The 17,838-nt window shown below is 38.4% G+C and overlaps 1 protein-coding gene across 1 annotated transcript in view; it reads left to right on the plus strand.

The window, feature by feature from the left end:
* CABCOCO1 (ciliary associated calcium binding coiled-coil 1) overlaps positions 1-16,619 on the plus strand; it is a 112,722-nt gene extending 96,103 nt beyond the window's left edge. Inside the window, exons 7-9 of the mRNA XM_039386122.1 lie at positions 11,877-11,945; positions 12,341-12,481; positions 14,998-16,619. Of these exons, the coding sequence (XP_039242056.1) occupies positions 11,877-11,945; positions 12,341-12,481; positions 14,998-15,039 (252 nt within the window). The 3' untranslated portion in view covers positions 15,040-16,619. The remainder of the gene's footprint in view (positions 1-11,876; positions 11,946-12,340; positions 12,482-14,997) is intronic.
* Positions 16,620-17,838: the final 1,219 nt, after the last annotated feature.

The raw sequence follows: 17,838 nt of genomic DNA on the forward strand, positions 1-17,838 counted from the left end.
TAAAGCTGAAATTTGCCAGCATGCTACCTTGATTGTGTCTATTAGGTGCTGTTAAACTGAAGTTCCTTTGAATGAATTATTTATAGAGTAATAAACGCACCTCTAATGCAATGGAATATATGATAAAAATAAAAAATGCTTTACTGTAACCAGTTTAGGTGTCAAATCAAAACACATCTTGAACAACTTTATTAAAAGATATTTGGAAAAAAGAAGAGCTGTTTTAGGACCTATCATGCATCCAGAGAAGTCATTAAATGAAATGTAATTGTGCTGTGTTGGAGAGGCTAAGGGAATTTAGGTCTAGTCCATGTGGATGGAAAAAATCAATAGTATGATCTTGTTTTTTATTTCATTTTACTGTACTGATATTCTTCATTAGGATGCAGTTTTTACACTAGATGGCTGTGCATAAAATATGTCCAGTCAGTACATTGCTGGTGGAGTAGTTGTCAAAAAGGATGGTGGTGATCGATTGAAGGGAGGGTGGTGTAATGAGTGTGGTAGCACTCGTCTTTTATTAACTGTTTGTTCTAGTCCCGTGTCTGTCGTGAGAGAACTGTCACAGTGCTGGCTGGTGCCTCAGTTTCTCCTTTGGGTGAGCACATGGATTCTAAAATCTGTGTCCCAAGGACTATTTCTGTGGCTCTCTCTTGAAAAACAGATTTGTGTTTCTTGTGTTACCCCTGTTGCTCTTCAGTCAAGGATGTTTGTTAGAAACTACGTGAGAAAGTTGACATGGTATTTTCCATGTCCTGCCATTAAGTGGTTGGGGGGGGCAGTTGGTAATGCTTTAATATGCTGTAGTTTAATTCTTCTTGAAGGAAGACATTGTCTTGGCATATTCATCTAATTCCTTATTGTTTATTTCAAGAGTTCTGGGCATTAATGGCATCTTGCTCCCACCTTCCTTATCCTCTTACCTCTTTCACATTTTCAAATTTTGGCCACCGGAACTTCCAGGGTGCTGCAGAGCGCTGGAAAAAGCTGGTTTGTTGGGAGAGAACAGGAATAATTGTTATATGAATGCTTATGGAGAAAACACAATTTCAAGGACAAGTGCCAGCACAGGGTTGGAACCACTGGTGGAACTCCAAAGCCTTTCGTGTTTCCGATGGCTTTCCAATGCGACACAGCTTCAGAGCCCAGTTCTGCTGGCGGGGAGTCTAGTGAAGCTCCTTCTGCCACCCACGGAAGTAGGCTCCAACCCATTTTCAGATTTCCTGTGAAACGCAGATGCCCACTAGATGGAGACACAATATTTTATACATTAGTGGCTATACAGATGGTAATCAAACCCACCAGCTGCTGCCTGCGCGTTCCGGGCACCTCGCCAATTTACTGGCAGTATGTTGACTGGGAAGCAGACAGTGACACACTTTGATCGAAAAGCTTGTATGATGATTTTTTTTTGTTGTAATATTATTGTTTTTTTTTAAAATGATAAAAGAGATCAAGATGTGTATCTTGATCAAAGGGTACTGCTGTCTGCTTCCCCATCAGCAACTTCTAATTTATAGAAATCAGATTGCATGGAAAGCAATCAGCAAAGGTTTGAGGTCTTTCTTGTTCTCGCTGCCAAGACATGCTGACAAGTGAGAAAATTAAAATCAGAGAAGGTAGGGAGAGAACTAGTAAAACAGTGGTTGAAATCTAATTATTTAAAGCTCATGATTTTAATAATTTTAGGGCTGTAAAAAAATCCAGTTAAAGTGTTCAAATTGGCTATTGCTTATATTATAAGAGCACCTTAAGGTCTTTTCTCTGATGGAGAGTGTTGCTTTGAGACTAATTTACCACTGAGAGAGAAATATATCTATCATTTGTTGTCTCGGAATAATAACCTGTCTCTGGTCCTGGGGCCAAGTTTTTAAAAGGCACCTCCTATCAGCTCTATTTCCTCCACATGGAGTTGTGCATCCAGTATGATTTATTAGGGTGTATACATGATACAATGAACACCTGCAAAGAACACTTAAACCAGTCAGTCCTATAAATGTGAAGACAGCGTGTGCAGAGGGACTTTCCTGAAAATTTGTCTATCATACTTGGTAAGGTCTTTTCCCTTTGTGGTCTCTAGTAGAGTCTTTTCTCTTTTCAGCTCTTGGTATTGACTCCTTTAAAAAACTTTGGTTTTGGTTTTTGTTTTTGTTTTTTTTTTATCTTTGGTCCTTCCAGGCTTAAACAACAATTAGCAGTTACAGATATATGTGTGTGTATATATATATGTGTGTGTGTGTGTGTGGACTGTGTCAGCTGGAGAAAGACTGTTTTGGTGCACAAGTGAATATTTCTGGCCAACATAAAAACACAAACCCAGTAACAGGGGTGAGCGTTGCTTCACATTCTGCCAAATGTTAAAATCAAAATGAAGAATCATATGATAGAAGGACCTGGGATATATGACATTTTCTCTAGCTGGAGCAAGGGATTATAGCCTGCTGTAGGTAAGGAAGTATTTTTGGGTATGGCTCTGCATTCTCAAGAGAAGATGCTGCTCTTTGGTGCTTGCTCCCTCTAGGTACTTATGACATTGCTATTTAGGAAAGTTGCCAGGGAAAAGGTGCTGCTGAAAGGAATAAATAAAACCCTTTGACATCATTACTTCATTTTTTTCCATCAAAAGCTGACACATCATCCTTATTTCATCAGGCAAATTGTGTGCAAATTTCATGACCACATTTTCTTTACCTATTTTTGTAGAACAGTTTCTCAGAAAGACAAAGCATGAGGGAGGGAGAGGAAAGACTGCAGTGTACAGTTCAATCCAGTACCCTTTGGATTCACTTAGTCTATGGACGACTCAAGATTTTAATTTCAAAGTTTGAAGCATTTGCTCTCGATTCTGATTTGTGTTAGAATTCTGTATGATTGTGGAAGCCTTTGAACAAATGTCAGATTTTTGTTGGATCTGTGACTTGGATGTGTGGTAATTTTCTAGAAGATGCAGTTAACAGAATTTATAAGGGATAAGGAGTTAAGTGAGTGTTGTTTGTTTGGTTTTTAATTGGAGAGAAATTAGTGGGTAGAAATGTTTGTTTCTTCTCTTGCATGGTTTGAATAAATTCTAAAAATCCACAGTGGATTATACGATTTGTCATGAGCTTCCCAACAAGTCAAAGCAGAATGAGATTTATGCTCTTTTTCAGCAGAAACCATTTCATGCCCCAACAGAAATGGAAATGACTGTTCTCAGAAACTTTCCAAGTCAAAGTGGGAGGAGATATTCTGTAAGGAGATGTTACCTTCTCAAACACAACTGCACATCATCCAAGGTGTGGTTGGCTTTGGCAGTTTGCCAAGAGGAAACTTTAGTACCAGGTTTCAAATCACCCACCAAGCCAAGCTGTGCCTAGGAGGCAAAGCTTTGATTAACTCTTGCATTCACCAAACTAACCCTGCCCCGACCCACAGCTGCATTTTTATTTAAGGTGACTGACAGTGTTGCAGGAAGAGCTAAAGCAAACACGGGCACTCAGGCTGAGGGGCAGCATAAACAGATTTATGAACACGGACGTTACAAGAAGAGCCTGTTTGCAATGGGGTGTGAAATCCAAGTGTCACGTAAGGAAGGAGTGGTTTCTTTTTACTAACAGGCTGTGGTTAGAATGCTGCTTAGATCCAAGTTATATAGAAATGGAGTTGTAAAGAAGTACCAATATCTTAGACTTATGTGGGGGTTTTGTGTGTGCTGATCAAGTATTCTGGTGTTAAAATAGACTAGTTTCACATACAGAGGTAACTGAAAACTGTAACTCTGAAATTTCAGAGAAAAACTGGCTTGCTTCTGCACTCCCAAATTGGGAAATGTATGTTAATAGCTTAATTTTTATGATAAAAACATGAAAAATAAGTCCCTAAAATAGTGTCGAATCAATTTTCTGATAAAACAAATTTGTTTTCCCATTTGTGATTAAAATGACCTACAGTAAGATTTTTTTTTTAACTAGGTGTTAATTAAAAATATGGAAATGGATTTAAAAAACCTTGCAGTTCACAGAAGAAGAATTACCATAACTGATTTGTTCTCAGAGCCATGCCTGTTTTGAGATGTTTTTAAGATGTCTAAGTTACTGGTTGTTTTTCTGCATGATTGTTTCCAAAGCAAAATGTGATTCCAATAAAAACAGTAATTGAATTTACAGTCCACAGAACAAATTGTTGTTTTAACAGAAACTTACACACTCAGGCAAAGACCTTATGTTTTAGGTCTAATAACAAAGAACACAAGCTCCCCGTTTTTATGTGGCCATATATTCTGAAAAGTTTTCTAATGTGGCATATTTTTTTAAAAAAAAATCTATATTTTATTTTTTAAATTGTGTGAGCAGTTTTTTCCCCCCTCTTAGCTCTGGATCAATATTCCTTAGGTTGTGTTGGCTTGTTGTTTTGTTTTTTAATGCAACCTTTTAAATGTTAGTGCAGCTATTTTCTGTAGCATCAGCTGGGGGTGAATCAATATAGACCAGCCTATCCACATCTAATGCACCTGATGTCTGAGAGGAGTTTGGAGGGAGCTTGTTCCTCTGGCTTTTGGTACTGAAAGAATGCACAGAGCATGGGGCAGTTGTGTGAGGGGCTTGTCCATGACCAGTGTTGCATGGAGAAAATGCTGGTTTCTGAGGAAGTAGGTAGGAAGGGAAGGCTGTCCAAGAGCAGTGGCAGACAGAGGCAGGAGGTGGAACCTCTTCCAGCATCAGGCAGTGACTGTGCTTTACTGTATCAACAGCAAAATATTAGTTTTCTGCTGTCAGACTTTCTCAGCAAGAGCTCCCAGTTGTTTCTTGAACCCCTTTTGCTATAAAAGGTGAAGTTTTTCAAGTTTTCCCAGGTTTTTGGAATCTTCTTTGTGCCTTTCTTTCCTGTACAGTGTATCCAGTTTGGATAAAGCCTTAAGTCTGTTCTTGCTGAACTTGGAGAAACCTGGTGGAGTAACACACAGCTTCAGTAGCACGTGCTGCTTTTAACTGGTGTGTGCACAGCATGAGTGACACTGGAGATTCACACGTGCTGGAAACAGGCACATCTGCCTTTTTGGTAGTCTTAGGGCTGACCCTGTGGAACAGTAGGAGTTGGTGAGATATTGCTGCATCTTGGATGTAACACCTGGAAAAAAGCAGTCCAGGATAGTCTGGTGCTGGTAATCTTTGCTGAGTCCCTACAGTGATAATTTCAATTCAAAAAAAGAAATATTTCATATTTCCCAGCACCAGGCAAACCAGGGAACCTGGGTGAGGAAGCCAGCTTTCCTAGATTCCCCTAGGGGAAAGGAGAGGCAGCAGGCTGTGCCTGCTGTGGTCCAGGGCAGGTACATTAAGCAATTGCTGGGTTCTTAATTCATCTGACTTGCTCTGACTGTCTCTCAGGAGAGGGAATCATCTTTGCACTTCCTACAAGGAGGAGTTTAGGGGGTTGACAAAGCCCCCTAAGCAGGTGTGATGAATACCAGCCCCCTAAGCAATTTAATTCTTACAGGCCATTTTGTTGCCAAAGGCACACGGTCTCATGCAAATTGGTTTTCTGAGAGTATGAAATTGCAGCAAATGTTTATAACATGTTTGAAGCCCGGTCCCAGAAAGAGGTACCGAGATGCACCTGGCCAAGTGTGCTTTCACATTTTTTTTCATAACACTTTCAGCATTCATATCAGATCTTTCCTCATTAAATTATTTGGAAAAAGAGATGTATGACAAGGAAATGTAAATCTCCAACCTGATAAGATGGATGCCACCAAAATATTAGAATGCCTGTTGTTCATTGGGTTCAACAGAACTCGCTTTTATGGTTTTCTCATGTGATCACATGAATAATAAAAAAAGGGCCTTAATTTTTTAAAAATATTTGTAGATCTAGATAGGTGGTTGTTGTGGGAAAGGTGTTTGTGGTTTTTGGTTTTTTAAATGGCTTTAGATCCCTGTTGGTTATGACTCCACAGCAGGAACTGCCTGCTCTTTCCTTGTTTTCTGGGTGCCCTTGAAGCGGAAAGTGGAGGTTGGTGCTTTGAAGAGCCCTGACATGCAAGAGCTGTGCTTTCAAGAACTAAAAAAAAGGCTTCACCCCTCCCCAAAATATGTATGTATTATTTTTAAAAGGCTTTCATTAACCTTGAGCATTTAAAATGATGAGACAGATCCTCAAAAAATCATGAGTTACTTAAAAATAATTGTTGTTTTGTTCCTTTTCCTTGCAGTCTAGTTTTTGAGCTCTCAAGATTTGTTTTCAATCTTTGCTCTGCAACCATAAGAGCTAGACACTAACTTTATTTTTAAATGAAAGCTGAGATTCTCTTGTAATCCCATAACACCAGGAGATTTGGCAATGCTAAATACAATGTGAATTCAGAGTGACCATTCCAAGGTGAATCATTTAGTGATGTGTCGTCAGCATAAAAGCCAACTGAGGATTTTTTTTTATGCCTTTTATTTTGTCTTTCTAAATAATCTGAAAATTGGCAGTAATAACTGGAAGCTTGGTAAAAGCAGTAGAAGACAACTGCAGCCTAGTAAAATCAGTATTTTTTTTTGTTTCTGGTATGTTAGGATATTCTTACAGAATCTAGGTATTAAGGGCATTCTGCATTTAGATATCCCTAGAGAGGAAGGCTTTGGTTGTTTTTGTAGAAGCACCCTTTTCTACTCAGTCAAGCATTAAAATTGGCAGCAGTTCCTGGAGTAAAAAGAAAATCCTGGTTGTTGCCCTCATATAGTTACTGAAAACAGTAAGAGGATATGTAAAAGCTTTAACTCCAAGGAAAAATATTTATAACTGTGACAGTGTGTTTCCTTACAATAATTTATGGGCAAAATGTAAGAAAGGAGGAACACAAGCTATAAATAATATTTCTTATGTAAACATAATGGCAGTAGCAAATTCTTTTTATTTAAAAATTAATATTGATGTTCATTAATATAAATTGCCACATTTCAGATGACTCTGATGTCCTTGAGGCCAGATGTCACTGACTGATTTACAGCTTCCTGAGGGAAGGAGGAGATCCTGTTTTGTCAACGTAGGCACCAAATTGCTTCAGATAGCTATTTTGGACTAGATTAATTACTAATGTATTGTCAACAAAGTCGATTCACATCTCAGCTCAGGAACATGGAAAACTCTCTTTAAAACATATTAACTTAGATTTTGAAATGCAGGAAAAAGAGCATAATGCCTACTTTTGACTCACCGAACTTCTGTCTCATTTAGGAATAGCGTTTTGAAAACTCCTGCCCGGGAACATACACACAGAATTTCCATGTGCATCATTAGCAACTCGGGAACATACTTCAGAGGCAGAGTTTTAGGCCCTCATTGATCTTAAATCTACTTTTAATATTAATACAATTGCGTACAGCGAGGGCGTTTAGAAGGAAGCTCTGCCATCTTTGTCACACCACAGTGATCAGATAATCTGGATTAAGTTTTTGAGCGCTTCCTAAAATCCTTATGTGTAGTGTTGCTGCAAAATAGGATGGCCAATGTATTTGTGGAGGTACCAGCAGCCTCCCAGGAGCCTCCTGTGGGAATGCTGGTGGGCGATGCCTCAGCAGGCAGGTGGGGTGGGTTTGTTGTGTTTGCATACGCTGGCAGGTTAAAGAGGAAGGATGAAAAAAGGCTGCCTGGTTTGAGTCAGTGCATCTCTGTCCATTAGGTATTCATTCAAATCCAACCACATGAAATACAGGCACCTAAACAAACCATCTCTTGTAAGCGCCTTTGTTCCAGCCACTGAAATCCAGCACATTTGTAGGTGTGTAGCTGGGCAAGCTCAGCATGAATAGCAAACTAATGTAAATCCTGTGTTACAGAGTTTGTTTGATAGCAAATCTCACATATATATGAGAGAAATCTGTGGAGGTCCCTGGTAGCACAGGATCCTGTGGCCTACAACTGGAAACTACGGAGGTGATATGAATATAGAGAATAACACACAAAGAACTCCCTTTTTAAAATGCATCTGTCATTCATATAAAATCAAATCCATATCCATGGAAAGGCTTTGAAAGATGTTACAAGGCTTTAGAAATGGCCCATGCTGAACATGGGATTTTTTTTTTTTCAGTCCTTATAAATAATTATTTTCCTATGTTTGGTAAGATTAACTGCAGAGAATTTATGTTAAGACTGTGTGGAAAGGAGTACAGAATTTCAGATAATATTAAGCTTAGAAGGTGGTTTCAAAATGTTTCTGTGATACAAAAGCCATGTATTAGAAGCAAACGCACCACCCCCTCAGTCTCTTTTCTCGTTTATGAAATAAGTAAACATAAACTCTAAATTCTCATTTTCAGCAAGTATGTTAGTAAATCCAAACTAACCTTGACCTTAGCTTTGCTAATTTCCAAACTCTGATATATATTCCTGAAGTAGCTTGTTTCCTTTCATACCTTGTACATAAAAACTGCAAACCTTTCCAATGACTTGAATTAGAGTGTAAGTAAATAGCTGGTTTTAATCTACATAATATTTTGAGAGCAGACATTTTGTGCTATGACTATTAAGATATACCCAGCAGCCATTTCTATAATACTAAAACCTCTTATATATATTATTAAAAGTAATGCTATCAGCCAGGGCTTGTTTTATGCCACAGAAACTTAAATAATAAAACACAGCGTGGATAAAATCTGCAATAATAGTAACTTAAGCAAATTTAATTTAAGTAACAGATAACATCTGGGGGGAAATATAATGGTATATTGGTAAGTTATGAAAAGCTAATTTTGTAATAACTACCACATCTGTGGAACTCATCTATTAGAATGCTTTACCAATCTTCTTTTCTGCCATTATCCTGTTTTAGAAATTTTCCTGTGTACTATTTTATTGTCTTTTCTCTGCCTACATTTGTAAAAAGGCAATTTGCTAGCCGTGAACAACAAGAAAAGTATGTGGTTTTATGTACAGAACAACACTACACTTTTTATACTTCAGTCTATTTATGCACACTTGTGCTAGAAAGAATTCCAGAGTGGAATTGTGACATAGGGCTGTCCATGGAGAGCAGTGCCTGCAGTTCTCAGCTGGCCTGATATAACTGGGGTGGGAAAGTGAAGGTGACGCTGAACGACACTTCCCAACCAACCTCTGCTGGGTGTCAGCTCAGCCTCCAGCCTGCTCCAACTTGTCTGGGTTCAAGTGGCCTTTTGGCATCCCACCACACCCAGGAATTAGTAGGAATATTGCACTTAATTCTCCCTCCAGCTCTTTCAGAGCAGCTGACACTGATATGCCAACTACATTTGTGCGATTGCTTCACAGTTCCTTCATGTCTGAATTCCCGTGGACCCACCGGACCACAGTGTGCAGGAAAATATTGCCAATTAATTTTAAGGCATTATCATCTTGCCAAACTGTTTCTCACATTTCGATAGTTATATTGATTCAAGAGGACACTTTGAGTAATACATCTTTGTCGCAGTGAATAATGCTCACATAATGACAAATCTTCAGGAATTAAAAAAAGGAGGATGAAGTTTTTAATGTAGGTCAGTGGAAGTAATTCACCATAAATTTACTCAGACTTCAGAAACCAGCAACATTTTTTTAAAGCCACTGTAACTGTATAAAACTTACTGTGTCTCCTTCTCTGTTTTTAAATAGATTTTACTACAGAGCCATTGGTGCTATTAAACATGAGGTTTTGTTCAAAGGAAACACAAAGACTTAATTGTGTTTTTTAAAGGAAAGTATTGCATCAGAAGGATTCATTTAAATACGTTTGTTGGCTTCAGGCTCTCACCACAATTCATTCGTTCTAATTTTCCCCTGGACTTGTTAAGGACACAATGTATAGGAAGGAGCAATGCAGAATGGCATTTTTAGGTCACTATATTTTGGCTGTAAACTGTAGTGCTGCTCATAAACTTGTTATTACTAAACAAAATGCTTCATATTCTACATTGAAGTTGCACAGTCTTTTAAAAAAAACTTTTGGCTGAATGTTGGGACTATTATGGCTCATTAAAGAGACTAGTTCTGCTGTAATTTAGTTATTTCTTAATGATCCAAGGGTTATTATTAGACATGGAACAGATGACTAAAGAATGGCTCTCTGTAAAAAGACGCAGTGAAGTAAAAATATTATTCTAAAAAAACAGAACCTCTGAAAATCTTATCCATGCTACAAAAACGTGTTTGATCAGCTTGGAACTGATTCTAAAAACCGGGTCTTTTTTTTTTTTTTTTTAAATTTGGACCAGAGGGAATAAATGTAATAATGATTTAGTCTAAATAAAGAAAATATTTTGAGTGAATAGGTAACTAACTAACCAAAAAATACTGCTTTAAGGAAGCAGAAAGTAATTGTGAATTCTCATCTAGTTCAACTAGTATTTTAATAAGAAAATATAAGGTAAGAAATCAGAGAAAATGGATATAGCTGCTAAATCAAAAAAGCTCTAGTTTAAAAAAATAGAATTTGAAAACAAAGAATCTTTTTATTTTAGCAAAAATACAGTATAGCTCAGCTTTTTAATTTTGTTGCAAAACCCAAACTTTCTAGCTATTCCTTTTGTGAGTCCGTAGGCACTAACACAGTGCTGAAAATTTGAATTACAAGCAATAGAGGAAAATGCTTCTATAAACCTGTTTTCCTCCCCACTTATTGTCTGCAAATATTTCTGTCAGCCTTTTGGGTTCTTTTAAACATGGGCTGATACTATCTGCCTTTTTTAGCGAGCTCACACATGACAAGGAATCTTGAAGATAGTGACAATGTCCAAACAGAAGTTCTGAAAAGCTTTTAGGACTACAAAAGAGATTTTTAATGTAATAAAGTGGCTAGGTCTCACTTTTTGTTTTCAATTTTTGCTATCACTTCTGTAGATGCATAGAATCTTTAATATTTTCAGCATGTGTAACTGTAGCAAGTAACTAAATAAACCAAATATCAACCTAGCCATGATTTCAAAAGCATAAGGAAATTAATTTATGGGAGCTGCAATTACCCTGATGTGAATTAATGTCGTTTACTTACACCATCCAAGCAAAATCCTGTTTGTAATCGCTGACTCAGAACTGGAACATCTGCCTCCTATTCTCGATGGGCACTTCCCCTTTCAGAGGCCCCAAACATACAATTTCAGTGTTATTCCCGGTTCCTTGCTTGTTCAGATATGCCTTTTTTCGCCCTATTTGGCACATATGTTCTCTGTCATCCTTTTTTTTTTTTTAAATAGGACACAAAACCTTGTCCCGTTAGAGGACGTGGGGCTGCCTTCTGCATCATTCCTGAGAACCTGAGCACTAGGTTCTTCATCCAGCTGCTCTGAGGGGGAAAAGCCATTCCCTCCAAGCATTCCTGGAGCTGCAGCTCACACACCAGCACAATACCAGTGAGGTTCCCATGTTCTCAGCAAAGGAGCAAGTTGATGTGAAGCAGCAAAACTCGGACCATTAGCAACTCTTAAATTATAGTCACATATTAAAATATTATTCTTAGGGCCTTACTTGATGCAGTGTCACTACAACTTTACTCCAGCTGACTCCTTTGGTAGAGCTCTGCAATTCCAAACTGCAAAAAGATCCCTGTTCAGAGGTGACAAATTGGCACTGGGAAGACAGCACGTTACCTAAGCACCATGTTTTCTGAGTGTAATTATCCACATGAGTAAGAAGCTGTAGTGTTATGAAATTATGAAAATCATCTGTTCTTTCCAACTATTATAAAAAGGGCCCCTTGAGAGGCAGCTAGAAATTAAAGCTGATCTATAATAATTTTCAGAATGCATTCCAGTTCTGAGCACCTGGATAGTAACAGAAAAGGTATTGTTTTTTGTTGCTTGCCAGCCATTTTATTTCCATTTTAAAAAATCTGCAAGAAACCTCTGAGTAATGATTAAACCTGAATTACTCTTTTTCTTTTTTTTTTTTTTTTCTAGCACCAGGAGGATGGGATTGAACTTGACCAACCTGCAGTTCCCTCCTCAGCTGCAGCGACAGAATCTCAGGTGTAGGGTTTTGTTCCTTTTAATTTATTTTGGGGGTTTTGTGAGCTATTTTCCTATGAATTCCCATTGGAGCCCAGTCACTGATGACATTTATTCTCCAGTATATAACATGCATTCTCTTCTAAGATTGAATAAAATTACTTTTAATGCATTAATCAGTCAGCAGAGGACATTTATTTGAGTCATCACCTCTGGGCTCTCCCCCCTTGTAACTTCATCGCCTCAGGACCTCTCTGCCAGCCTGGGCAGCGCAGGGACTGCTGGTCCCTGCCAGGGCAGCACTTCGCGAAAGCAGCTCCATGTATTGTTGCATGTCTTTGGCTGGTGCTGTTTGGTCTCGTGGAGGGCAGGATGATGTTCTAACTCACGTGTTTCTTGTGGGTGGTCGCTGCCAGGGGTCTGCTCAGGAGGATTACCTGGAAGAGCCCTGTCCAGGGGCAGAGTCCTCCAAGGCAGATGCTGTGGCTGGTGTCACTGCTGAAGATCAGAAGTCTGCAGAGTGTGAAATCCCAAATGAAATTATTGGCAACCTTGAGGTACTATTACTAGAAAGCTATTCACTAATTCTGTCTATGGTTAATTAGCTAGCTCAGCCTTAATGAATATAAACTGTATTCGTGCTAAAGCTGGCAAAAAGCACATCCATATGCTATAAAAATGTGAATTAGCCTCTATAAATAACTCCTAGTTTAGTCAGCTTACATGAGATAAGATAAAAAATATTCAGTAATATAACAACATATATCTTCAGCATTACTATGTGTCAAGAAACACAGGCCAAATCCTGCCCTCGGTGATGTCAGTGATAAAATTCCTTCTCAGGGGTTCAGGACCAGCTGCTGTGATGGAGTACATGCAATGTGTGCTTAATATAAATTGTTTGATGCATCTGTGTTACACATCCTTCAATCTGTGTAAGAAAAAACAGGTTTATGCCAGTTCTAGGCTTTGTTTGGTCGGCGCGTGACTGTAAAGAGCTGCCTCAATGGAACAGATCAGGTGTCAGTATGGGGGCTACAGACCCTAAGGGGTCTATGATTTCTTTCTGTGGGGTTCATGAAAGGGAAGAAAGCTACTGACACTGAACTTAAATAAGAAATTACTGAAAACAAACTGGCTAGAACAGAGTTCCACCAAGGAACTGCGGGAATTTGGTCTTATTTGCAACAACCAGGTGACACTTTGAACTTCAGATGCAGCACATTAGACACTATTGGCCAAGCAGCAGTTTAAGAAATAGCTAATATTATCTGAAAATATTGTGATGTTGATAAATTCTTTTACATAGACTACACATGAATGGAGAATATAGATAAGAATAATGATGCCATCATTAGATCTATCTGTTTGATTTCATACTCCATTTTAACATGTCTTTAGAAACAGGAGGGAACCTCTGGCCTCTGTTGTCTTATTCCTGTCCCTACCTGTAGAAAAAAAATAAAATTCCTGGTTTTCACTTGACTTTGATGCCATCAGTGTCAGTGCTAAGAGTTTTTTCTTTGCAAAAACTGCACAGATGAGAAAAAGGCTTTATTTTTTTCTTATTTTGCAACTCTGGGTGTATACACAGAGAATAATTTCCCTTCAGTTTTTAAGTCTTTCACAAGTGTATCTTTTTCACCTGTTTTCTCAGTTTCTTGACCTCTGAAGTCATCTTATAATGAGATTTTTACTTGATACATGATCAAACTCATACCATTTTTTTGTTATGTGTGAACTGTGATTTCACAATCTGTATTGTGTCTTAACATATGCATTAACAAGGCAGCTGTTGCTCTAACTGAGTCTAGAAAATAACTTTTATTCTGATATCACTCAGTGGTCTCAGCAGCAGCCATAGTGAAGGAGGGTAGAAGAGGATTAGCCTAAGGATCAGTGTTCCACAGTTTACACACATGACGTAAAGGGGTGAAGACATATTTGGTGATACTTGAGGTTGGATTGACTGTAGTGAAGCTCATCTGCAAAGGTACAAAATTGAGAGGGAAATTCCAGCCTTTTGGTTCCAGTCTGAGCTACTGAGAACTTTGAAAACATTTTAACTGTCGTCATCCGTTGATAGATTGCAGAATAGCGCTGGTAGGGATTTCTAGGACTGACAAGACACAAAGTCCCTAAAATGTTGCGTGTTTCTGGAACAAATCCATTTGCTTTATCAAAATTGCCTGAATTCCATTAAGAATGCAACTCTTAAGTTTCGGAATAGTTTATGCAGAGTTTGTAAAGGACCTCTGTTCCACTTGTCTGAGCAAAACTTTGTGACTCTTAAAGTCATTGCACTCCTTCTGTCTCTCTTGTATTTTTGGAGTAATGAATGCTTATATTGAGAAATATATGTAAATTGCCTATAAACCCCCAGTATTTGTGGCCCTTTATCCAGTGATCCCACATTTCCCAATGCCATAGAATCAGAGATTGCTAAACATTATCACTGCCAAAGATTTCGCTAAAATATGTCCCAACCCTTGTACCTTCCCCACAAATGCTACATTCCAAATTAAATGCTCCATGTCTACAGCAGTCTGAATTTCCAGAATGAGATGCACATTCATAATTTTGCTTGTAATTAAGTCAGACAAGCAGCATCACAGAAGTATGTTTTTTTATTGTTCATTTTCAGTAATGCTTTCTAATTCCAGCAATGTTTCAATAAAACACATTACACTAGAGAACAAACATCTGCAGCAAAGGAAAACAGTGGCAACAACCAAATCCCAAAGCAATCTTTCTGGTTTGGTGTCTGTTGGTAAAGGCTGTCTGAGAATACAGGCAAATTATCCTTTCTCCCAAGACAAGGTTATGTGAGGAATGGCTGTCCCAGATCACTTCCTGCTGATGGCAGCCATGCCATACATCGGGATTGTGCACAGCAATGTGATAACGTGTTATCACATAAGTCCAGGCTGGAACACCGTTATGTCTGCAAAACAGGAAGGTGTGTAGGATAATGTCTGCCTTGCTGCACTACAGTGTGTCAAAACCACAAAGACAATGTGCAGCCCAAGATAGCTCCATCATAACCACTTCTTTCTTCTGATTTTCTTTACAGGCAGACGTAAATGAAAAGCTGCAAATGCAGGAAGAAGCTTAGACTCGGAGAACAGAAAAATTAAAAACTCCTAAATAGCCAGATAAGAAAGGTGATGCTGGATTTCACAGGAATGGGGCAGTAGGGGATGGCACGCACATAGCTGGCTCCCTGCCTGAACATAATTATTTCTGTATAAAGGAAAGTGGTTCTGTTAACATTTACCTAGAAGTAGTTCATCTCAGTTCCTCAAATTTACTGTGTTCTGCCAGCATTGTTGTTTAGTTTAGGCTTAAGTTGAAGATTATAAACAGAAGGATACAGAATCAAAACATGTCGAAGTTCAGTTTATTTCTGAATAGAAATCCTAACATTAAAAAAACCCCTGTTGAAGTTTCATTCTCTTTCATTCTTCCAGTTGTGAAATATTTAACAGTTTCTGCTTTACACCAATGTTTTTTTCAGGAAATGTTGCTACAAGGAGAATACATAGAGAGGAAACATCATTTTGAGGCACTGCAGATATAATAAGGAGAGAATTTAATTAACATGTAATTACACACTTTTCACTGTAGCTATTCGTTAATAATATGTGTGTTATTTCATTTTAATTTGCTTCCTAAGCTTTAAAACACACTTAATAGCTTACACTTCTTTCTTTCCACCATATTAAAATTGCATAAATGAAGAGTTTGCACTTCAGCATTCCCAAGAAGAGTTCCTTTAGATTTCAGGAGAATTTTTTCTGGAATGCATGTAACCTTTCATCTGAGAATGTTTCCATATTTTTTCCAGACATTAGAGAATGTTTCATACTCAAAAGGAATTCAACCAAATAAATGACCTCAAGAAGAACCGGTTTAACATCTACATTTCAAAACTGTGGCCTGTATTTATTGTGTCACAGAACTCTGTGCCCTAGAAAGCATGTGAAGTACAAGTCATGCTTTGAAGCGTAAAGGCTGGATTGGATTACATGTTTAGTGGAATATTTGAGAAATAGAGTGTTCTATTCATTACATTTCCATATTTGTCTCCCACTCAGTAAAAAGTTAGTTTTTGTTTCATTTCATCCCCGTTTTTTATGGTGGTAAATGAAAAAAATTGGCAAGCCTGACTCAGTCCAATCAAAAAAAAATAAAATGGCTTGTACCATTTTTCCTAAAAGGTCTAATTTGGTGGTGCCTGACTTGCAGGGGCTGCTCCCAGCGGGCATGGGTCCAAGTGTGCAGCTGGAAGGGTCGTTCCCATGTGCTGGTCAGTGGGAAGTGGTCCCACAGCTAAAGACCACATCCAGTACTGTGCCTGGGCACCAGCAGCCTGGGTATGCTCTACAGAGTGCGAGTCACACGTGAGCTCTGAGCTCCTGTAAAGCAATGGTTCAGTGTTTGAAGTGGACGGAGTCTTTTACTGGGTCTCTGGGCACTGAGAAAGATTGTTCCCCTGGTGGGTCATAAGGAGAAGTGAGCTCTGTAATGATTCACTTCCACGTTTTCTTGGTTGCTCTTTCCAGTGCTGGCCAGGAAATTACTGTGAGCTTCCTTTCAGCTATTAACAGCTAACTGTTCTGCTTTGAACACTGAAGGAATTCCTGAAACATTATTAGTTTTACCTTTAAAAAAAATAAAAATTTGATTCCTGGTTGTGTTCTTTTGTTGTTTTGTTGCTATGAAATACAACTTTTTTTGTTATCAAAACTTTCTGAAATCAAAATGTCCTTTACTTTGATACATAAATCCATCTCCCAGCACACTATGCTAATGTCACCATTTCCCTGGTTTTGAACTCAAAGGTGAGAACAGAACTTTTGAAGAGAGCTGTCCATATGACAAAGAGTATTTTAAATACTTTTTAGTGAAAATGTGTTGTTGAAAATTTAGCATTGTTTAGCACTTTAGACCTAAATCTGAGGACTGCAGCACTCCTGCTGTAGAGCTAAGCAGAAAGGACTAGCTGTGATTTATGTTAAGACCAATGCTAAACAAAGGCTTTTGCCCATAGCTCTTTCTCTCTCTCTCTCCCAGATTTTGTGGAACCTCTGGGAAATTTTAAAGTGCTTTGAAGATGAGAAATTGTATATGAACATCAAGTAATACTGTGATGATTTGTTAGCAGTCACTACATATGCATAACAGCTGAGGTAGTGCAGAAATCCAAAGTGAAGTCCAAATCCCACAAACTATGTTTGTAACCATCTTTCTGCTGAACTAAATAATGCTACCAATAAAAAATAGCCCCTGGGATTTTTGGGGAGTGGGAAGGAGGATGGTGAGGAGGCTGAAGGGGGGAGGATGAGTAGAAGGTAGACGTAGCACCTCTCTAAGCAGTCAGAGTGCGTGTTCTGACACAGCATATGAACATGGAATTTAAGAATCCTTTAATGTCTTCAGAATGTTAATATGAAATGCAAAACGTCATGCTTTGGATAGATGGGTAGGAACAAAATGTTCAGATGCAATATGGTGCATTAAGAACAGTCTCCATTCTGCATTCCTGGCTTTTCCATTGGTTTAAATCAGGCTTGCTGTTTCTCCAGCCTCTCGTGTCATGTTGAGTTACTGCTATAGTCATCTCTAAAAATAATTATGCTGTCATTCCTGGAATCTACAGTTGAGGCTTTGGTGTAACAATCTCTGGTTATTTTTTTTTTGCCACACTGTTGGTGTAACAAAGTTCTTTACAATGCACATAGTTCTTAACGGGTTCCAACCCTGCAGAGCTCTCAGTTTAAATCAGATCTTGTAGAAATGAAGGGAAGAGGTGTCATGTTCTACCTTCTTTGGTGGTTTTCCAGGGGTCAGAGGACAGACGAAACAGTGTATTTTCTCCTATATAAAGTATAATATTGATGCTTTTTAGCAT

Source organism: Pipra filicauda, unplaced genomic scaffold, assembly GCF_003945595.2.
Source record: "Pipra filicauda isolate LSUMZ 115617 unplaced genomic scaffold, ASM394559v2 scaffold465_size509821_pilon, whole genome shotgun sequence".
NCBI classification, from domain to species: Eukaryota; Metazoa; Chordata; class Aves; order Passeriformes; family Pipridae; genus Pipra; species Pipra filicauda.